General features: G+C 47.7%; 1 protein-coding gene across 2 annotated transcripts in view; it reads right to left on the bottom strand.

Moving 5' to 3' along the window:
* Nucleotides 1–23,394, bottom strand: part of GLIS1 (GLIS family zinc finger 1) — a 314,199-nt gene that overhangs the window by 117,623 nt on the left and 173,182 nt on the right. For both annotated transcript variants that reach the window (XM_049879303.1, XM_049879302.1), the window contains exons 3-4: nt 15,306–15,489; nt 7,716–8,610 (exon numbers count right to left, since the gene is read on the bottom strand). In XM_049879303.1, the coding sequence (XP_049735260.1) occupies nt 7,716–8,610; nt 15,306–15,489 (1,079 nt within the window). The remainder of the gene's footprint in view (nt 1–7,715; nt 8,611–15,305; nt 15,490–23,394) is intronic.

Raw genomic sequence — 23,394 nt, forward strand, 5'->3', positions numbered from 1 at the left:
ATTTATAAACAGGCTGATTATTCTCTGCCTAGTGTACAGTCTCTGGAATCAGGCTGAGACCAGGGTTCAAATCCTGACCCCTCAATGCACTCAGGGCATGAACTCAGGCCTGAACTGAACCACCCTTTCCCCATCTATAAAATGGGGATAATAATTCATCTCCAGGAATGTTCTGCAGCTGAGATCATGCATGTGGAAGCTCTACATAAACTGAAAAACACCCAACCAATGTTTCAATGTTCCCATCCCCCTTGACTGACTTGGATGAGGTTATATAGCCAGGAAAGGAGGCAGCCTCCTGGCTCCACTCCCTCCCTCCATCATCCAGCAATAAATACCACAAGATTCAAGGGCAGCATTCTTCCCACGATGCTAGAAGTCTCGCCTCACATCATCTTCATCTCTGGGCCCCCAGCTCCCAGCACCAGGTCTGGCACACAGGGGGCCTGAGCCCACCCTTTGGGTGAGGGAAATGTTTCAGAGGGAGGATTCTTTCCTCATTTAGGGCCACTTTTCCACATCTAAACCTTCCCCAACTTTCAGTTGCCAGTCCTTCAGGAATTTTCTCTGCTCACTGATATCTATTTGCTGTGCATTCTGGGCCCCTCACCACCCTCTCTGGGCCTGTCTTCTCTATCCTCTCTACATACATGATGGGGTGGACTGGTAGACCTGCTGCTCAGTCTTTTCAGGCTCCTGAATAATTCCCTGGCACAAACCTGAGATGTTGAGATGAGCCAGGGGTGTCTGCTGACCTAGAAGCATGCCCAACCCACAGGGCTGGTTTCAGGGTAGATTCCCAGGGGCTCCACCTCCTGTGATGTGCTACTGGCTGCAAAGCACACAGGGGACTCTGCTAAAGGAGGAGGCTGGGCAAAGGCAGGCAGGTGGAGGGCTGTGTGGCCTGCAGAATGACCCAGACGTCTGTGCCAGGTGATACAGAGCAAGTCATTCTGTCTGTGGACTTTAGTTCATTCTTCTGTAAAATGGGCAGGCACAGTAACACTTAATGTTGGACTCTTTAAAGCAAATAATAGTATAACATGGATGAACAGAATAGGTCTCAGAATATATCAGCTCTCTTTTCTATCAGGAAAGCCCATGAGATATGATCCCAGACCCTCCAATCAAACCTCTCTGGCTCTCAAGTCACTGCTTGGCTGGGAGGGCCAATAGACCTGCCTGCCACTCGGCAGATGTCTGACCTTGGAAAATGATTTAGCCTCTTTGGGCCTCAGACCTTTTTTTTTTTTGCAATAAAATTTATATAATATAAAATGCGCAATTTTAACCATTTTAAGTTTACAATTCAGTGGTATCAATTATATTCACAATGCTGTGGAACCATTACCACTATTTGTTTCCAGAACTTTTTCATCATCCCAAACAGAAATTCGGTACCCATTAAGCAATACCTCTTCATTCTCACCTCTCTTCAGGCCCTGGTTAAAAAAAAAAACCCATTGCCATTGAGTTGATTCCAACTCATAGCAACCCTATAGGACAGAGTAGAACTGCCCCATATGGTTTCCAAGGAGTGCCTGGTGGATTCAAACTGCCAGCCTTTTGGTTAGCAGCCGTAGCTCTTAACCACTGTGCCACCTGGGTTCTCAGGCCCTGGTAACTACTAATAAATTTTTGCCTCAATGCATCTATTTTAGATATTTCATATAAACGGGGTCATACAATATTTGTCCTTTTGCATCTGGCTTATTTCATTCAGCTTAATGTTTTCATGTTCATCCATATGGTAGCATGTGGCATATTTTCCTTCCTTTTATGGCTGAATAATACTTCACCATATGAATATACGGCATTTTGTTTATCCATTCACCTGTTGATGGGCACTGTAGCTATTTCCACCTTTTGGCTTTTGTGAATAATGGCGAATGTTCACCTCAGATTTTTGACCAGTGCTGTTCTGGGGATGGAATGGGGAATGGCAAGCACTGAGTCAAGATATGAGAATCTCTGAATCTCAGTAAACAGCAACTCTGCCCACTTTCCCCACTCCTCCCAGTGCGAAGGATACTGTTTCTCAGAATAGAGGTGGAAGACTGGGTCAAGGCCAAAGGAGAACCTAGAAGCCCCAGGATTATGGGGGATGAGAGTAAGCTTGGCCCAGGATGGCCCTCTGGGAGGCAGCTGATGTTCTGAGTTCCTTCGCCAGCAAAATGGCTGGCTGAGGCCAATCAATGATGCTTTGCTTTTGACTGGATGTATTTCCTAGTCCAAGGTTCAACGGTACCCAGAACAGACTGGGAAAAAGCATAAGAGTGTAAACCAGTGGCTGGTGTAGCTGCAGCTGTCAGAGGGACCTTGGCAGGATATAAGTTCAGCCCTGAGAATCCAACTGCTCATCAGAACTGGGAGGGCATGGGGTGGGGCACCTCCCTGCACCACTGCCCCAGCTTATCCGTCACACTGTACAGACACCATGTGGCCTAGAGCAGGCAATCTGCAAGCGACTGTGAATGAACGAGACACAAAAAATCAGGGACTGGTGCAGAAACCAGACAGCAAGGCTAGTGAACTGTGCCCACAGGGAGATCTGCATGTGTGACAGCCCTGCCGACCTCACAGGCAGCGGGGGCCACTGGATTCAGTTGACCTCAAGTCCAAGCTCCACCACTGCCTGTCTGAGCAGCCCTAGGTAAGATGCTTCCTCATTTGAGCCTCAATTTCCTCATCTGTAAAAGAGCCACAAGTGATCCTGTCCTAACTCCTAAAGCATTTGTATAAATCTCCTGAGATGATCAATGTGACAAAGCATAATGGGAGAGGAAGTGAATTAATTAACTAAGTACCTTCCCTTACGTGACAGGGTCTCTGGGTGGCGCAAATGCTTTGTGCTCATCTACTAACCTAATGGTTGGCAGTATAAACTCACCCAGTGGCTCCACGAAAGAAAGGGCTGTAAAGATTATAGCCAAGATAGTGATGATTATAGCTCTATAATCTATACTTCTGTAAAGATTATAGCCAAGATAGTAATGCCACTGACAACAGGAAGCAAACACCACCCCTGTGTCACTCAGCCTTCTGAGGAGGCATTCTATGGCATGAAGTAGACTCAGATAAGCCTGTCCTCAAATGCCAGCAACTCAGATTACCGGTTATGTGACTCTGGGCAAATTATATAACCTCTCTATGCTTCATTCCCTCATCAGCAAAATGGGAAAAAAAAATAATAATAATAAACACTTACCTAGCATTTACTATATGCCAACACTTTCCTGTGCACTCACATATATTAACACCTTTAATTCACATGACAAATTTATGATACAGGTACTATTCTTACCTCCATTTACAAATGCAACAACTGAGGCACAGAGAGGCTAGTAATTTGCTCAAAGCTACACACCCAAGAAGTAGGTGAGCTGAACTGAGGGCCTAATAATAACAACTACTTCAAAAGCTGTAAGCCTAAAATGAGGAAAGGCATGGAAATCGCTAAAATTCCTCTCAGTTTGGGTAAACTGCTCAATAAACTGATGCTGTTGCATTAAAAAAAAAAAAAATTATAGCCAAGAACACCCTATGGAGCAGTTCTACTCTGTCATACATGGGGTTACCATGAGTCAGAATTGACTCGATGACGAACAGGTTTCTTTTTTTTTTTTTTTTTGGTTCTCTTACGTTATCTCTTTGAACTCTAATAACAACAACGCTAAAAGGCAGGTACTACTGTTGCCCCATTTTGCAGTCGAGTATGCTATGGTTCAGAAAGGGAAAGTCACCTGCCTGAGGTCACACAGCTGGTAAGTAGCAAAGCCAGGCTGGGAGCAAGGTCTGTGGGACTCTAAACCTGGGCTCTGCACTTCTGTGAACACACCTTCCACGCTGTGCTTACAGGTTGGTGAAAACTCTTCGTAAAAGCAAGAGGTTGTGGTTATTATTTTTACTGTTTATAAAACCCAAGGTAGAAAAAAGCTTTGTTATGAGAGGTTTTCCTTTTTCACTGTCTTTTTTTCTTGATATGGAGAAAAGCAAACAATACAGTCTGCTAATTTCTGCTGTCTCAGACAATCAGAATTCCAAACCATCTGGGAGAGCCAACCTAAGAAAGCATGAAATTAACCTTTTCCAAGTTAACGTCTTCGCGGCGTCGTGTCAGTATTTGGGTTGGACGTAACTTCACTATCATAGTGCAGATGAAACCCCAAATTTAATAAGGCTAAGACAACTTGGGCCATGTAAGAAATGTAACAGGATATTGCAAAGAGATTAGGGAGCTTCCTCCGGATGGCGGGGACTGGCCATGGACAGGGCATGGTGGGGGCCGGGGTGGCGAGTCCCGGTCGTGGGCCTGGCCTGAGGACAAAGATGCTTGGACAGAGGGGAGCCCGGCTCCTTGTGGCACATGGAGGCACTGCCTGGTGAAGGAGCAGAGGCTCCACAGGCTAAATTTAAACCAGCTGCGTGGATGGGAGTGTTACAGTTGGATGGGGCGGGGGAGGCTTACCTCATGAAAGAACTGTGGAAAGGGCTGCTGGAAAGATAATAAAAGGATTAACTGCTATTTTAGTGGGCCATTTACTCTTCAATCAAAATGTCTCATCTATTTCCTGTTCTCCAGAGGCTCCGGGTCCAAAATTCCTTTGTCTATTACAGTGCCTGGTAGCAGAGGCCTGTCATGAGAAATTAATAAATTCACAGGGAAAGGAGATTTTATTTATCTGGGTGCGGGCTGAGGCCCGCCCCGTCCCCTGGTTTACCTATTCCTCCACCATCACAGGAAGGGGAGGCCCTCCCAGGAGCGGGCAGGGAGGACCTGGGAGAGAGGCTCTGAGAAGGCCTCCTGAGAGGGGAGATTTCTGCTACAGGTCTCCAGACGGTGGCACCCAGTGGGGCCAGCCCTAAGACCCCAGAGAATAATCAATCTAACGGGAAAAGATCGACAGGAACAAGAACATTATAGAAAGAAGTGGGTTCAAATTCTACTCCACTGCTTACCAGCTGTGTAACCTCGAGCAAGTTGTTTTTTATCATTGTTACTATTATTATTATTATGATTATTAGCCTCAAACTCTTACTATTTTTATTGCTACTATGGTTATTGTTTGCCTTTAACCCCAGAAGTGTGACCTAGGGCAAATTGTTCAATCTCTCTGAGCCTCAGTTTCCTCATCTGTAAAATACGGGTTAATAGTATCTACCCTAGGAGCCCTGGTTGTGTACTGGTTAAGCACTTGGCTGCTAACCGAAAGACTGGTGGTTCGAACCCACCAGCCACTCCATGAGACAAAGATGTGGCAGTCCACTTCTGTGAAGATTACAGCCTTGGAAACCCTATGGGCAATTCTACTCTGTTTTATAGGGTCACTATGCGTCGGAATGGATTTGATGGCAGTGGGTTTGACTTTTTTTTTTTTTTTTTTTTAGTACCACCCTACATGGAGTTACTGCTAAGGATGGCACCTGTACACGGTCGGAACTCAGAAGCTGATTGGCAGTATTATCATGACCAAAATCCTAAACCCCAGAAGAGGCAAGATGAGGTAGTCTTGGAGTAGCAAGTAAAGGCCAGTCAGACCACGCCAAACTTTTGTTTTTTCATCTATAAAAACCCTTGGTTTTACATGATGCTTGTAAAGCTTAAACACAAATCATGGGTGAGTGTAGCCATGGCTGGGACATTACCTCCTCCGTGAAGCCCTTCTGGGCCTCCCTCCCTGGACCTATGCAGGCTCCATCCCAGAGCCTATGACTGATCATCAAGCCCATCTCTAACCATGAGGGCAAGGACCTTGGTGGATGCAGCTCTGGGTCCCTGGTGCCAGGCATTAGCTGGGTATGGAGTTTGCTGAACTGAATGACACCCTGGCAGGCTGGCCCAGGAGACAGAACCCTAGATAGATACCATGAGACCTCACTTAGTAACAGGGCCCCTGGAACAACTCACTGAGCCTCCATTTCCTAAACTGGAAAATGGGTGGGGAAGGCAAGATCACCTCCAAGGTCCCTGATGTCCAACATAGATATTCCTCACTGCTGTGATCCTGCATAGAGACTCTAGTATGAGAGGGCCACTGACCACACCACACCAGGGTTCAGGCCACAAGGTCTCCACCAAAGCCCCCACAGCCACCCACAGGATAGAAAGAATGAAGAACTGTAGTTCAGCCCATTTCAGCTCCAGGGTCTGAGAGGAAAACAAGGGTTTCTCTGAGCCCTGGCTTCCAGTAGCCCTGGTCTGTGGGTTCCATCCATTGGTCATCTCCTTCCTGGCAGAGGCCTGCCTTTAACCAAGCCACACGTCACAAGACCCCAAATGAACTGGACACCCCCAAGGACCAGCCTGGCTACCAGCTCAACCCTCCAGCACACTCTCAGCCCAAAGGCAGATGATAAAGTCTAATTCTCAGTCTGATCAATCTACCCTCTTCCCATCATACCCTTCTAAATACCAGTATGCCAACCACAGGTGCCCTCCTCCCTCCACTCCTGTGCACAGGCTGTTCACTTCCTCTCACTTGTCTATAAAGTGAACTCCTGCTCATCCGTCAAGACCCAGCATCCTTGAAGCTGAATAAGCTCATCCAGTCGAATGCTCAGCTCAGAGCTCCACAAGCAAACAGGGCCCCAACGGTGAACACCTGGCCCCGGAAGGATGGCCCTTATGCTATTGGTTGCCAATGCTTTCTGCCTCCTACCTGTCCTCTACGAGTGCTGCCCTAGACACGAGTACACAGGGACACAGGCTCACCCCCACACTGCATCTCCTGGGTGTGTGTTTGCCTCGCTGCACCCCTTCCCTGACTGAGCACTCCATGAGGGCAGGGCCCAGCAACAATGACGATATGTAAATGTGGAAGGCTTTGTCCTTGGTTATGACACTGGCTCCTTCAGACCAGACACACTGCTTCTTCCTCTGCCTCGTCAATGCCCAACAGCTGGGAGAACGGAGGGGTGGCCTCAGTGGCCCATGTTCCTCTACCACATGGAGCACCCCCTGAGGCCCAGCCCTCCCACTCCCAAGCAGGTGCCTCCCCTGGTGGGCTGGCTGGTCCTTGGGGGTTAGTGTGTGTGTGTGTGTGTGTGTCTGTGTCTGTGTGCCTGGGAACCTTAGTCTAACCCCCAGCCAGAACACTTATAGGTCCTACCCGGGGCCTTAGCTGCTCACCCTTGGCCTTAGCCCAGAGGCTGCCCTGGGAACCCACAGCTCTCAAGGCAGATGCCAGTGAGAACCCAGAGCTCCTTGGTGGAAGCCAAGCCTGTAGGCAGTGCCAGGAGAAGGTCCAGGGATATGAGTCTCCCTGAGGAAGATGCTGGTGAAGGCCCAGTGCAGGTGGACAGCGTGTTCCCCACCCATCACGTGGCCACTGGTGGGTGTGACAAGGAGAACGAACATGTGAGAGAGAAGGCTGACTACGCCTGCTCTGACCTCAGAGCACGTGTCACCACCTGTTAGCATGTATGACACCAGACCGTGTGGTATGAAACAAACATCTAACACCTCAGGGAGGGGACTGGGGCACCTAGTGAGCATGATGGGCCCCTTTGAAGGGGTGCCCAGCAACGGGGATGCTGACCAGCTCAACTAGTGGCCATGTCCATCAGCATTGGCCCTTCTCTCCTCAGCCATAGAGGACTCTCAGCCAGCGCCCACGTAAGAAGTCCCTTAGATCTCTCCCAGGGCAGTGAGGAAGAGGGTGCCGTTCTGTCAGGGGGCGGGCTGGAGTGTGGCCTGGTGGCGGGTGGGAACTCACCATGCACTTGTTGGGCTTCTCGCCGGAGTGCACCCTCATGTGGATGAGCAGCTTGTAGCGGGCGTTGAAGGGCTTGTAGCGCCGCACGCAGCCAGCCCAGAAGCAGGTGAAGTCCTCGCCCTTGCGCTGGTCAATGTGGCTCTTCTCGATGTGCCGCACCAGCTCCTCCTGCTGCTCATAGGCTGCACAGCAGTCCACCCAGCGGCATGCCTGCCGCCCGGCCACGACTCTGCTGCCTACCAGGCCCAGCCCCAGGCCTCCAGGGCCTGGGCCGGGTGGCAGCTGAGACATAGGGTAGGGGGGTGGCAGGCCCTGCTGATGAGGCCCGAAGAGATCTGAGAAATCGTCTGCAGGCTCCTGCTTCAGGAAGCTCCCCTTCCGGCAAGCTTCAAGTTGCAAGCTGCCCTCACAGCTCTCAGTGGGTGCAGGGCCAGGCCGGGCCCTCTTGGGGGGGCCCCCCAGGTCTCCCGGCAGAGGGGGGCTCCGGAGTCCATTCACGCAGGTGACTAGAGCCGTCTGAGAGGAGCGGATGATGGAGGTGATGTTGAGGCCCTCAGAGGAGGCACAAGGTGAAGAGGAAGCTGAGGAGGTGGCGGGCAGGCCCAAGAGGCAGCAGCGCTTCAGGCTGCCCTCAGGGAGATGGGCCTCGGGTGGGGGGCCCAGGCCAGAGCTGGGCTCACTGCCCAGAAGGTAGCAGGAAGGTGCAGGGGTGGCAAGGCCTCGGCCCGAGAGGTCCAGGTCTGTGTGCAGGCCAGTGGCTGGGGGGACCCGGCAGTGGGCAGACAGGGGTGTACGAGCTTCCACCATGGCCTGGTAGTCAGGCAGAGTCTCCTGCTTGATGTGCTGTGTGGTTGGGAGGCCGCCGTTCACATATGTGGTCTGGGGTCTGGGCGACCTGAAAGACAGCAGCGAGAGAGGTCATGAGAAGTTAGGCAGCCTGGAGTGGGGAGGCCCAGGTAGGGGGTGCCAGGGAATTTGAAGACTGAGAGATGAAGAAGCCCAGAGCCAGAGAGTGAGGCTGAGAAGGAGACACCAGAGACTCGTTGTCTGGTGAGCAGAAGTGTGGAGGAAGAAGGGGAGAGACAGGAAACAAGGAGGGATGGGGAGGGGGCTCAGGAAAGGCAGGAGCTCTGAACAAGGAAATGCAGTAAGTGGAAAGCCAAGAAGGAATACCGCTTCATCTTTTAACCAAAATCCAGCCCTTGATTATACACATACAATAGAATATTACTCAGCCAAAAAGAGACAAAAAGTCCTGATGCATGCCACAACATCGGTGAACCTTGAAATCACTGTGCTGAGCGAAATACATCGGTCACCAAAGAACATATACTGTATGATCTCACTTAAGTGAAATAAGCAAATATATAGAAACCAAAGCTTATTAGTGGTTACCAGCAGTGGGAAAGAGGGGGGAAAAGGGAGTTTTTGCTTAGAGGTCAATGGGTTTATGTTAATGATGGTGGAATAATTTGGAGAAGGATAGCAATAATGGTTGTACAACATGAAGAATTTAATCAATGTCACTTAATTAAACATATAGAAATTATTGAATTGGCAAATGTTTTGTTGTGTATATTTTCACCACAATTAAAAAAAAAATCCAGTTATTAATGCCATCCTGTCCTGCCTCTAAGGCCTGACCTCCTTCCTTATGATCCCACCCACTAGTGAGTTCTGTGGGAAGAAGACTGTGGCTGGTATTTTGAGGGACATCTAGGTGCATCTTGTTTTAAATTCCACTTGTATTTCCCTTATTTTTTGTAATCTTTTTTTAATTTCTAAAAGTGTTAATTGTATAAGGTTTACCCCAAGTTTTCCACTGTTAATGCCAGTGTGTTGGGGGATTTGAAGAGTTAGGAGGAACCCTCAGAAATAAATGAGGAAAAAGTTCTCAGGAGGATGTCCCAGAATTTAAGCCCAGACACTGTGAGACCTCTAATTGTATGAAACCACAGTTTTGGGGAAAAACAATGGCACAAGCCAAGTGGGGCAGCAACTGGGAGGCAGGAGATCTGGGTTCCCAGCCAGGCTCAGCCATATCCCAGTTGTGCACACTTGGGCAAGTTCGTCGTTCTTGGGCTCTCTCCTCATCTGCAACACTGGAATGATTCTTTTCATGAGAGTGAGGATAGATAGGGATGGGGTTTGCCATGGTGATTGTCCTCATCACATCTGTGGTACACTGGTTTTTAGACAGGGCCTCTTTCAAATGTGGGGGCCATGCTCTCTCCATTCACTTCACAGGAGGCCAGGTTTAAGGGAGATGAGGTAATTCCTGCACTTGAGCTCCCACCATCCCAGGCTGGCTTGGGAGTAGGCAGGTAAGGTACAGGTGAAGACAGTAAGACCTGAGAAGTAGAGAGCCCAGGAATGTGATGTTGAGCTGAGGGTCAGAGAAGCCCCCTGCTGGGCAGCAACAATCTGACAGACAAGAAACCTAGTAGCACTTGGGACACACCACATGACCCCGCTCCTGCCTAAGCCTCAGTTTCCTTACCTATGAGATGAAGACTAACCTTCTCTACCTCACAGGATGGCAGGATCAAGTGCGATGGCTGGGTGAATGGTGCCATTATTAATGCCGCTATTACTGCCACTGTCCTCCAGCTCTTTGCAGCCAGGGCTGTGGGAGCATCCAGTTTCTGTTGAAGGGTGCCTGTCCCTCTGTTTCCCAAGATGGGCTGAGTCTGGGGGAGGCCCGCCCTGCAGCCCCGCCCAGGGCTCCCTGCAGGGATAGTACCCCCAGCTCCAATCATGATGTGGTGGAGAGGGGAAGGGGTGAAGGAAGAAGGATGTCTGAGCCGGGGGCCCTCAGACAGTATTCACTCCAATCCCATCACTGAACAGCGAAGAGGCATACAGCTTGCCCACAGTCACACAGCCGCAAACAGTGACAAGGCCTGGGCCAGAAGCCAGGCTCCCCTTCTTCTTGTGAGTGTTTTTCCATATATAGCACTGACTTGATGCTGTCCCTGGATAAAGCCATGGGAGGGAGAGTTTCTGGTTGTTTCTCAAATACACTTGAACAATCTCCCAAGAACCCTGCTGCCCAAGGCACATCTTGTCACCAGGTGGAGTCAGAAGGAGCTTCGATTCTGAGGTAGACAGCAAACCCACGACCTCCCTTCCCAGGGCTGGGGACGCTCTGGACCACCATTCTTAGCAGAAAGCTCCAAGGATCTTAAAGATCTGATATCAAAATTGTGAGTTCATGAAGCTGAAAAAAATAAATAAAAGTCCAGGGGCTCCCTGCAGGGTTGGGATTCAGAGCCTGGCGAGATATGGGCACGGGCAGGGAGGCGCCCAGGGAGGCATCTGTTTAGGGCAATCACTTTGAAAACAGCACCAGGTTAAATCAACCAAAAGAGGAGAAGAGAACAGCTGTAGCTTTCTGTGACAGAGTCACTCGAATAACTGACAGCAACAGTGTGAATGGCTTCAGGGGGCGGGGCCTCAGACCTTGATGTCTCACAGCCCCGAACCCTCACCTAGGCAGCCCTTCCCCTAACCACCCACGTGAGGCCTGGCAAGCGGTTCTGGACCTGCTCTGCCACTGAGGCCTATGCACCCCTGAGCAACTCTCATCACATCTCCAGGCCTAGAAATGGTGAGCATGGGTCCCTAGACAGAGTCAACAACTGCTGAGCAGCCAAATGTGCCAGGACCATCTCATGCAACGAAAACACAGTAGAATGATGCATGGTTAAGGATCTGCTGAATGCATGAACAAATTCTTCAAGGTACTCCCATCTGTGCTTTACCCTTATGAAATCTAAAGCAACTTGCCCAAGCGCACAGAGGTGCTCAGCGATTGTTGTTGCTAGTTGCCATCAAGTTGATTCTGACACACAGTGACCCCATGTGTGTGCAGAGTAGAGCTGCTCCGAAGGGTTTTCAAGGCTGTGACCTTTTGGAAACAGATCACCAAGCCTGTCTTCTGAGGCTGGGTGGGTTCAAACCACCAAGCTTTCAGCTAGGAGTCGAGCATTTAATCATCTATGCCACCCAGGGACTACAGTGGGATTTTGAACTTGGATCTGTTTAAATCAGGAGGCTGGGATTTTCCCACCACACTCTGCTGCCAAGAGCTCCAGCTTCTTCATCTGTAGAATGGGTATGACTCAATAATGACCATTATATTCCTTTGCAGCTTCAATATCCTAAGTACCAGGGACTCAAATGTTCTGCCCATCATCTTGGCCCCTGGTAGGGGCTGCTGAAGTTGAGATAATCAATGTTTCTTCAGCATGAGACTCAAAGGGAGAGGAGGGTGACCTCAGGCTTCATGGGGCCCGTGCACCCCCTAGTTCACTCGAGAGTCAGTGATTTCACCCCAAAGGCTTTTCACTCTGTACTGAGTGCTATGGGGACATGGAGATAACTCAGACACCAGGTCCCTGCCCTTAAGAAGCTCCCCTTCCAGTAGGGACAGTGTGGACCAGACCTCTGAGGGAACACTTAAGGTCTGCGGAGGGGTGTATAGAGTTCTGGTAAATAGAAGAGGGCAAGTGAGGCTCCAAAGGCTGAGACATGAAGATGTGAAAGAGGGTGGCCCATTCGGACAAAGGCCAGGAGAGGCTGGTGTGGTTGCAAGGGAGGTGGGTGCGGTGGGCAGAGAGGAGCCAGATCACAAGGTGCCTCCTGGCCCCACTGAGGGGCCTGCTCACTCTCTGTTGCTATTCTCATTTTATAGGTAAGAAAATGAGGCCCAGAGAGGCTTAGCATCTTGCTCAAGGTCACCCAGAGGGCCAGGACTTGAACTGCACTTAACAAGACTTTCTGCTGTCCATGCTGATGGCGGGCAACCATTTTCAGCACCAAAATGACATAATCGGGATATCACTGAAGTTCGTTAAAAATCCTCAGCACTTGTGGATGACCTTGGGCTAGGTATGTGGCCTCTCTGGACTCAGTTTCCCTGTGACTGTCATGGGTTAAGTGAGTTAATGCATGTAAAGCGGTAGGCCCAGCATGTGGCACAAAGTAAGCACCCACGATGGTTGTTCATTAGCGGTAGGTCCTGGGCCTCACAGTTCTGGGTTGAGGAGTAAATGAGACAATGTACACAGAGTAGTCACTTAGTAAATGGGAACTATTTTATCAGTATCAGAAAGTTGAGTTGGAGGCAAGGAGGCTGGTGAGGCAGAGGCTGTAGGAACCCAGGTGGTAGGTTAAGGGGCCTAGGTTCAGGAAATGGCAGCAAGAATGGAGATGAGGGGCCTCAAACCCAAGGTAATCAGCAGAAGGGAGAAGGGACAGACTTGGATGGTGGATGGGATAGAGGAATGGGACCCTCTTTTCCTTGAGCAAAATGAGAAAATCTAAAAGTGTTACATTTGAATTATGGTGTTGGCAAAGAATATTGAATATACTATGGACTGTCAGAAGAACGAACAAATCTGTACTGGAGGAAATATAGCTAGAATGCTCCTTAGAGGCGAGGATGGTGAGACTTTCTCTCACTTCAGACATGTTATCAGGAGGGATCAGTCCCTGGAGAACAACATCACGCTTGGTAAAGTAGAGCGTACGTGAAAAAGAGGAAGACCCTCAATGAGATGAACTGACACAGTGGCTGCAACAATGGGCTCAAACATACCAGCAACAATGGGCTCAAACATACCAGCAATGGGGAGGATGGCACAAGACTGTGCAACTTTTCGTTCTGTTAGACATAAGGTCTCGACAGCACCTAACGAAAAGTGTCGGATCAAATTCAGCTATTTTGGTAGCAGGGTGGCAGTGATTAAGATTGATGTTGACATAGGATGCCTGGTACAGACTGTCCCATGCCCTAAATTGTCAAAAGACATTTGCTGTGATAGTTCTGTTCATATCTCCAAAAAACAAACAACAACAAAAAAACACCCGCTTCCTCAGTGTTCCAAAGGTTAGCAAAGCTTTTACTACAAGATAGAATAAATTTCACTGGAGAAAATGAGTACAGCTGGGAAGCCTCAGTGACTAATCAAGCAGATAAATGCATTTAACTATTGCTAAACAACACACAAGGAGCTCTGGTGGTGGAATGGTTAAGCACTCAGCTGCTACCTGAAAGGTTGGTGGTTCAAACCCAACAGCTGCTCTGCAGCAGAAAAGACCTTGCCATCAACTCCCATAAAAATTAAGCTTAGGAAATCCTAGGGGACAGTTCTAGTCTGTCCTATAGGGTCATTATGGGTCAGAAGCAACTCAATAGCACAGAACAAACAAACAAGAGGGTTGAAATCTAACAGATGCTTGTTCCTGTAAATCAGCAGTCTCGCTAGTATCAAAGAAGGCCACAGGGAATCTGAACCCTCAAAGACAAATGATTCCACGTAGGAAGAATCACCATCCTTCTATATAATATCAGCTCACATTGTAGATGCTTCGCTAGAATGTAAGCTCTATCAGGGGAGAGCTTTGCCTTCTTCACCAAGGCACTCCCGGCACCTGTCTGGCACACAGTAGATACACAAATGGTTGGCAAATGAATGAACTGCAGATAGGCAACTAGGCCAGTTTTTGGAATCTCTGGCCCATAAAATAGGCACTAGCCAACCAGCAGCCCCAGGCAGTGGAGTAAAGGCCCTGGGGACCAGGTGGGTGTGCACAGAGGCCTGTCTGTGTCTGACCTATGTCTTTCATCAAACCTCTGCAGAGGGCATAAAGGCAGTTTCAGCCAATATGCAACTGGATGGAATATTTGCCCAGAGGTGGATGTCACCAGGAATATGCAAGCATTGAGTAGATGGTGTTATTGGATTGAATTATGTCCCCTCAACATATTCTTGAAATTTTAGCCCCTGTACCTGTAAATATAATCCTGTTCGAAAACAGCGTTTTCTTTATGTTAATTAAGTCATGCCCGAGTAGGGTGGGTTCTAAATCTAATCACTTCTAGTTATGAACAGAACACACACACACACAGGGAGAAGAGGAAGACAGGCAATAGAGGCACACTCATCTACGTAGATTGTTGGCAGCTACTGGAAGCTGAGATAGACAAGGAAGGACCTTCTCCTAGAGCCATGCCCTGAATTCAGATTTCTAGCCTCCTCAACTGTGAGAAAATATATTTCTGTTCTTTAAAGCCACCCACTTGCAGTGTTTGCTCTAGGTACAGAACTAGGTAACTAAGACAGATGGCTACCTGGCAGGGTTCTGTGGGGCGATGGCTTCCGGGGGAAGGAAATGGCCCTAGGCAGAGAATCCCTCTCCACTCTACCACTAGTCCAGGATTTGACACTCTATGAACCTGAGGTGGGTTTTCCTTCCCAAACCCACCCCTGATTTTTCCTCTTCTGAAATTCACTGATGCCCTGTGAAAAGCCACCTCAGCCTCTGACATGGAAAAACATGCTTCAACAAAACCATCTTTGTTTCCTGTGAGACATTGCCAGAGGAGGAAGTACGGGTTCTAGACCAAGCAGCCATCTCTGTGCTACCAGGCTCTGGCCAGTCCCTTGCCATCCTGTATCTCAGTTTCCCCATGTGTCCCATGAGCGAGGCAGCCCAGGTGAGGTCAGAGGCTCTTGAGGCCTTGGCTTGGCCTTCAGGAAGTAGCCTCAGGAGGCAGCTGACAGGAGGGGGTGGGGCACATACCTGTTGTCAGGGTGGGGGAAATGCAGCAGCCTCTCGCAAGCTGGGGGGTGAGTGCGGGGCGGTGGGGTTCCCACGGGGAGAAACAGGCCCTGGTGGCAGGTGGGGCCGGGGCCCTCAACAAGATCTGTGTCCAGCAGGCTCTTCTTCTCTGAGCCTGGGGTGCAGTGGCCGTAGCTCCCGTTCACTGGGCAGAGAAAGACAGGGAGAAAGGGGAGAGAAAATGAGTGAGGATGGCCTGCAGAGGGGTGCAGGGAGAGGGCGGTCATTGGGGTACAGTGTGGGACAGAGTACCATTAACCCAATACTAACTGAAGCCCTCCTGTGTTCGGGGCACGTGGGATACCTCCTTCAATTCCCATAGTCACCTAGCAGAATAAGTAATAAAATTCCTAATTTTCAGACGATGCTGAAGAGCTTAAGTGACCATTACACAAACATTATGCACTTACTATGTACCAAACACTCTTCCAGGTGCAGGAAAAACTGATGAACAAGACAAACTCCTGGTCTCTCGGAGCTTACAGTGTATTATCCTCCCATTATACACACTGTGCTCATTTGAGATCATGCAAGAAAGCATGCTGGGATTGGTGGATCTAAAGTGGATGCTGCCCAGCAGGCTGAGTCATCATTAGTGAAATAATATGTGTTAGGTATGCAGCAAGCAGTAGATGGTCATGGGAGTGCCTGGGTGTTACAAATAGTTATGTGCTTGGCTGCTAACAGAAAGGTTGGAGGCTCAAGACACCTCAAAAGAAGGGCCTGGTGACTTACATCTGAAAAACCAGTCATTGAAAACTCTGTGGAGCACTGTTCTACTCTGGTACACATCAGGTCACTTGGTTACTGGTTAGGTGGTTACTAAACAGTATTTGTTATTGTTTTTACCAACACTCAGTCTACATTGTTTTCCAAGTTGCATTATACCATAGAAACAGTATAGAGTTATTTATACCTGTGTATTCGCCACAGTTCTTTGACAGGCTAGCTACCCTAGGCCCTGCTTTGCCCAGCTCACTGGGCTTTTATGAAAATTAACTAAGGCAGTTGATGTGAACACCAAAAACCAGCACCAGACTCGTTGCTGTCGAGTCAATTCTGACTCATAGCAACCCTACGGAACAGAGTGGAACTGCCCCATAGGGTTTCCAAGGAGCAGCTGGTAGATTCGAACTGTCAACCTTTTGGTTAGCAGCCGTAGCTCACCATGGCTCTTAACCACTTACCACCAGGGCTCCAAAATGCAAGATATGGTTATTATAAGTCACTTCCCTTCTCTTGGGCTGTTTTCTCATTTGTAGAATGAGAAGATTAATCTGGAAACTATCCTTTAAGGTTTTCTACCCTGCCATGTCACAGGGTTACACTAAGGAGGAAAGGACATGAGCTTTAGGGCCTGAAGGAACTCAGCGTGAGGACCTCTGCCCCTAACTAACTCCATGACTCACACAAATCCCTCCTGTGGCTGACCCTCTGCTTCCCTGTGTAAAGTGGGGACGGTCACACCAATTCTGCAGAGACATTGTGAGGCTTTGGGAACAGGGTACAAAGTGCTGACACCTAGGAGTTGCCCCAGGAATGGAAATTGTTCTTAAGGTCAAACAGCACTTTGTAAAGTATAAAGTGCCCTACAGGTGATTAATAAGTCCAAGTATTGTCTAGGTTCTTTCAACATTGAGCAAGATAAGCCATTAAGATGAGAAAAGAGCTGATACCAGAACATTATCAAACCCTTAAATGTAATGATGACAGCAATAGCAACATTTGCTGAGCAATATGTGCTGGCTCTCGACTAGTGATTTATACCTGTTATCTCATTTGACCACCACATGTCTGTCAGTTTGTTGTACTGTGATGCCTTGCGTGTTGCTGTGATATTGGAAGCTTTGCCAGCACTATTTCAAATACCAGCAGGGTCCCCTGCTTAGAAAGGCTAGGAAGAAGGACCTGGCAGTCTACTTCTGAAAAAATTGGCCAGTGAAAACCTTAAGAATAGCAGCAAAGCGTTGTTTGACATAGTGCTGGAAGATGGACCCCTCAGGTTGGAAGGCACTTTGAGCTGCCTCCTCAAAGTGGAGTCGACCTTAATGACACGGATGGAGGCACGACTCAAAATGAGAAGAAACAGCTGCAAACAACCATTAATAATTGGAACAGGGAATATATGATGCATGAATCCAAGAAAACTGGAAGTCATCAAAAATGAAATGGAATGCATACAGATCAATATCCTAGGCATTAGTGAGCTAAAATGGACTGGTATTAGATATTTTGAATCAGACAATCATATGGTCTACTATGCCGGGAATGACAGATTGAAAAGGAATGGTATTATGTTCATTGTCAAAAAGAACATTTCAAGATCTATCCTGAAGTACGACGACGTCAGTGATAGGATAATATCCACACACCTACAAGGAAGGTCAGTTAATAAAACTATTATTCAAATTTATGCACCAACCACTAAGGCCAAGGATGAAGAAATTGAAAATTTTTACCAATTTCTGCAATCTGAAATTGATCAAACATGCAATCAAGACACATTGATAATTACTGGCGTTTGGAACATGGAAGTCAGAAACAAAAAGAAGGACTGGTAGTTGGAAAACATAGCCTTGGTGATAGAAATGACGCTGCAGATTGCATGCTAGAACGTTGCCAAGACCAATGACTTCTTAATTGCAAATACCCTTTTTCGACAACATAAACGGCACTATACATGTGGACCTTGCCAGGTGAAATACACAGGAATCAAATCAACTACATCTGTGGAAAAAGACGATGGAAAGGCTCAATATTATCAGTCAGAACAAGGCCAGGAGCCAAATGTGGAATAGATTATCAATTGCTTATACGCAAGTTCAAGCTGACGTTGAAGAAAATTAGAGCAAGTCCACGAGGGCCAAAATATGACCATGAGAATATCCCACCTGAATTTAGGGACCACCTCAAGCATAGATTTAGCCCACTGAACACCAATGACTAAAGACCAGACAAGTTGTCGGAAGACATCAAGGACACCATACATGAAGAAAGCAGGAAGTCATTAAAAAGACATAAGAAAGAAAACACCAAAAGAGATGTTAGAAGAGACTCTGTAACTTGCTCTTGAACTTAAGAGTACCGAAAGCAAAAGGGAAGAAATGATGAAGTGAAAGAGCTGAACGGAAGATTTCAAAGGGTGGCTGGAGAAGACAAAGTAAAGTATAGTGAGTGACATGTGCAAAGACCTGGAGTTAGAAAACCAAAAGCAATGAACACACTCAGCATTTCTCAGGCTGAAAGAACTGAAGAAAAAAATTCAAGCTTCGAGTTGCAACACTGAAAGATTCTACAGGTGAAATATTAAATGACACAGGAGGCATCAAAAGAACTTGGAAGGAATATACAGAGTTACAGTACCAAAAAAGAATTGGTGGACGTTCAGCCATTTCAGGATATAGCATATGATCAAGAACTGATGGTACTGAAGGAAGAAGTCCAAGCCGCAGTGAAGGAAGTGGCAAAAAACAAGCCTCCAGGAATTGACAGAATATCAATTGAGATGTTTCAACAAATGGATGCAGTGCTGGAGATGTTCACTTGTCTATGCCCAGAAATATGGAAGACAGCTACTTGGTCAGCTTGACCGGAAAAGATCCGTATTTGTACCCATTCCAAAAAAAGGTGATCCAAGAGAATGCGGAAATTATCAAATAATATCTAAGATCACATACAAGCAAAATTTTGCAGAATCATTCAAAAGCGACTGCAGCAGTACATCGACAGGGAACTGCCAGAAATTCAAGCTGGATTCAGAAGAGGATGTGGAACAAAGTATATCATTGCTGATGTCAGATGGATCATGGCTGAAAGCAGAGAATACCAGAAAGATGTTTACTTGTATTTTATCGATTATGCAAAGGCATCTGACAGTGTGGATCATAATAAATTATAGATAACATTGCAAAGAATGGGAATTCCAGAACAGTTAATTGTGCTCATGCAGAACCTGTAAATAGACCAAGACTCAGTCATTCAAACAGAACAAGGGTATACTGCATGGGTTAAAGTCAAGAACAGTGTGTGTCAAAGTAGTATCCTTTGACCATACTTATTCAATCTGTATGTCGAGCAAATAATCAGAGAAGCTGGACTATAGGAAGAAGAACGCAGCATCAGGATCGGAAGAAGACTCATTAACAACCTGCAATATGCAGATGACAACTCTGCTTGCTTAAAGTAAAGAGGACTTGATGCACTTACTGACGAAGATCAAAGACCACAGCCTTCAGTATGGACTACAGCTCAACAAAAAGAAAACAAAAATCCTCACAACTGGACCAATAAGCAACATCATGATAAATAGAGTAAAGACTGAACTTGTCAAGGATTTCATTTTACATAGATCCACAATCAACGCCCATGGAAAACAGCAGTTAAGAAATTAAACGACGTATTGCATTGAGAAAATCTGCTGCAAAAGCCCTCTTTAAAGTGTTCAAAAGCAAAGATGTCACTTTGATGACTAAGGTGTGCCTGCCCCAAGTCATGGTGTTTTCAACTGACTCATATGTATGTGGAAGCTGGACAAGGAATAAGAAAGCCTGAAGCAAAATTGATGCCTTTGAATTACGGTACTGGCAAAGAATAACGAATATACCATGGACTGCCAGAAGAAGAAATCCATCTTGGAAGAAGTATGGCCAGAATGCTCATTAAAAGAAAGGATGGTGAGACTTTGTCTCACATACTTTGGACACGTTATCAGGAGGGACCAGTCCCTGGAAAAGGACATCATGCTTGGTAGAGTAGAGGGTCAGTGAAAAAGAGGAACACCTTCAATGAGATGGACCGACACTGCGGCTGCAACAATGGCCTCAAGCATACCAACGATTTTAAGGATGGTGCAGGACCAGGCAGTGTTTTGTTCTCTTGCACACAGGGTTGCAACGAGTTGGAACTGACTCAACAGCACCTAACAACAACAACATCTCATTTGAGCTTCACCACTGCCTTCTGAGGGAGCTATTATTATTATCCACACCTTACAAAGGAGAAAAGAGAGGCTCAAACCAAACCCGTTGTCGTCAAGTCGATTCTGACTCATAGCGACTATATAGAAACAGAGTAGAACTGCCCCCATAAGGTTTCCAAGGAGTGGCTGGTGGATTTGAACTTCTGGCCTTTTGGGGTAGCAGCTGAACTCTTAACCACTATGCCACCGGGGCCTCAACAGAGACTCAGGGAGGTGAAATTACCCAAAATCATACCAAACCCACTGCCTTGGAGTCAATTCTAATTATAGTAACCCTACAGGACAGAGTAAAACTGTCCCACAGGGTTTCCAAGGCTGTAAATCTTTATGGGGGCCTACTGCCATATCTTTCTTCTGCTGAGCACCAAATCACGCAATTAGTAAGCGTGGTAGCAGGATCTCCCTCACAGGTCTGTCAGACCCAAACTCCACATCCTTTTTTGTTGTAAGGTCACCACCTTCTTTTTTTAATAATGTATTTTATTTTTTGCTGTTGTTGAAAATATACACAGCAAAAGATACACCAAGTCAACAATTTCTACATGTATAATTCAGTGACACTGATTACATTCTTCAAGTTGTGCAACCATTCTCACCCTTCTTTTTCGAATTATTCTTCCATCGTTAACATAAAATCACTACCCCTTAAGCTTCCTATCTAACCTTCGAGTTGCTGTTGTCAATTTGACCCCATATAAATACAGTAAAACGTGCAAAAGCCAGAGCCTGTATAATGCGAAAACCTGTCATAGAAAACGCAACTATTTTCCACTAAAACGAGTCGTAGAAAAGTGGTAAGACTGCGCCCTGTCACAGACAGAAAACTTGCAAGACCTGGAAAAATAAAGCAGTCCTTTCAAGTTCCACCTTTCACAAATTTCACTGTAGTTCTGTAAAAGAGCACAATGCTCAAGGCAGACATTCTTTATTAATAAAGCTAACTATCGTTTGTAAATCCCACATCTTAATTGTTATGTAATAAGAAGTGCCCTAGAGAGCCAAGTCCAACCTCAGGCCCAAGGATCCACTTACCCCAACCCTAATTCTAGCCCACCCTGAGGCAGCCCCTTCAGTATATGACCACCCCTGTGCTCAGGATAAAAAAAAAAAAATGCTCCTGTCCATGGCTCCAGACAGGAGGCATTCACCAGCCAAGCACTTTACAGTTTGCAAGACGAGAATGCAACTCTCCAAGGTCCCAAGGAGGTGAGGGGCTCAGAAGAGGCTTCAGTTCCCAGGCCCAGGCGAGCCTGCTTGAGATGGTTCAGATAAACATCTGCTCAGAATTGGCCTTTGCCCCCTTCCCAGCCAGGCCCTGTGTCCTGCTGCGAGGAAGTCACGCTCCTGCCGGCCATGGCTGCCTACCAGCCAGCCCCTCTCAAGCTTATTTTTTAATAACTCAGTTGTTTTTTAATTAAAAAGAAATCCCTGGTAACAAATGTGAATGGCCCGAGTTAATGAGAGCAGGCTGCCACTTGTTTAACTCCAGCTCTGCTTGGCTCTTGCCCCTTTTTCCAAATCGTTTCTGCATGTGATTTTATTGTCCCATTGAGGCAAGCCCTGGGACTGGGCCTCAGAAAACTGTAGATAATTTTATGACCATTAACAGCACTTGGAGCAAAGAGAGATTAATCATCATGCGGGGCTGTTTCGCCAGGCCTTTCCCCCAGAGTCTTCGGGGAGCAGTTCTGAGCTTTGTTCTGGGACCCACCAAGCCTTTTGGGGCCTCTGGGTTACTTATTCCATCCTTCACTTAGGAGGATTCATGGAGAGATGGAAGATGGGCACTTGGAAAGGTGATAGGACCCTAGCATTTATCAAGCCCTTACTATGTGCTGTACACATTCATGCCTCACAGGCGTCCATCCTTAGGAGGAGGCTCCTTATGACCATTTTCCAGATGAGGAAAGCCAAGGCTTGGAGAGATCAGGTGCCCTGGACCAGGCTCAGGGGTCTGTAAGAGTTGGGGCCACAATTCAAACTTCAAAAGCCAAGTTCCGTCCTGCTGCCTCTCAGCCAACCAACGAGCAACTGGGGACCTCCAAAGGAATGTCCCACCTTTGACTCAAAAGACAATCCTGTTGGACAGCCTTGGGGAAGTAGAAGCGCTGCCTGAATAAAACCATTAGAACGACTCCTAAACTTTAATCTTTGCGAAAAGTCTGTCAGACGGGTAAGACCATTTCATGGACAGACGAGGGCACAAGGGCTCAGAGAATTTAAGCGGTTGCCCAGTGTCACACAGAGAGTAAAGGGCTGAGCTGAGATGCAAAACCATCACCTCTGTGGGAAGAAACAGAGATTACTCAGCAAATAATTTGGGCCTTGGTATTTTCTCCACTGGTTACACTAAGAGGTTCCCCTGCAATAAGTATAAACAAGTCAGCATTGGGAAGGTGGGAGGAAGAAGATGCTCTGGACACAGTGGACACTGCCTGGTGCTCCCAGCCTTGGAGCCCTGGTCTGATGTGACCCTCACAGCACCCTGGTGAAACACTGGCCTCCCCACCTCACAGAGGGACACTAAGCACCAGAGCTGCCAAGTGGCTGCCCAAGGTCACACAGCAACTGCTGCCACAGCTGGGGTCCAAGCCCAGGTCTCCCAAAGCCCATGCCAGGCTCTGGCCCAGGCCGCCTGCTTTCTCAGAGGTTGAAAGTTAAACCAGAGGCTGTAGCATGTATCCCAGAGATGCTGCTGCCACTGGGATGATCTGGGCATTGTCATCGCTGCCCACCATGGGCCTAACCCTGCCAGGAAAACTGCTGCCCTCCTGCCCCTTGGCATCTTGCCTCACTGTCCCCAAGGGCATCACAAGACCCAGATGGGTGAGGTCCCCACTCCTGCTTGCTCGCCATCTCTGATAATCGAGGATGGAGTCTTTCTCTGAGAAGGCAGAGGACTGAGGGAGCAAGCCGGTTCAGCTGCCCTGAGCCAGGGAATGATGTACCCTTGGAAGGGGCTGGTACCCAGCTGACCTCTGTCTCCCTCTGTGCAACAGAGGGCCAAGAGAAGACCCTGGACTGGCTTTCTCCATGTAAATGAAGCTTCTCTAGGGGGCTGGAGGATGAGGA

This window comes from Elephas maximus, chromosome 3 (assembly GCF_024166365.1).
Source record: "Elephas maximus indicus isolate mEleMax1 chromosome 3, mEleMax1 primary haplotype, whole genome shotgun sequence".
Classification (NCBI taxonomy): Eukaryota; Metazoa; Chordata; class Mammalia; order Proboscidea; family Elephantidae; genus Elephas; species Elephas maximus.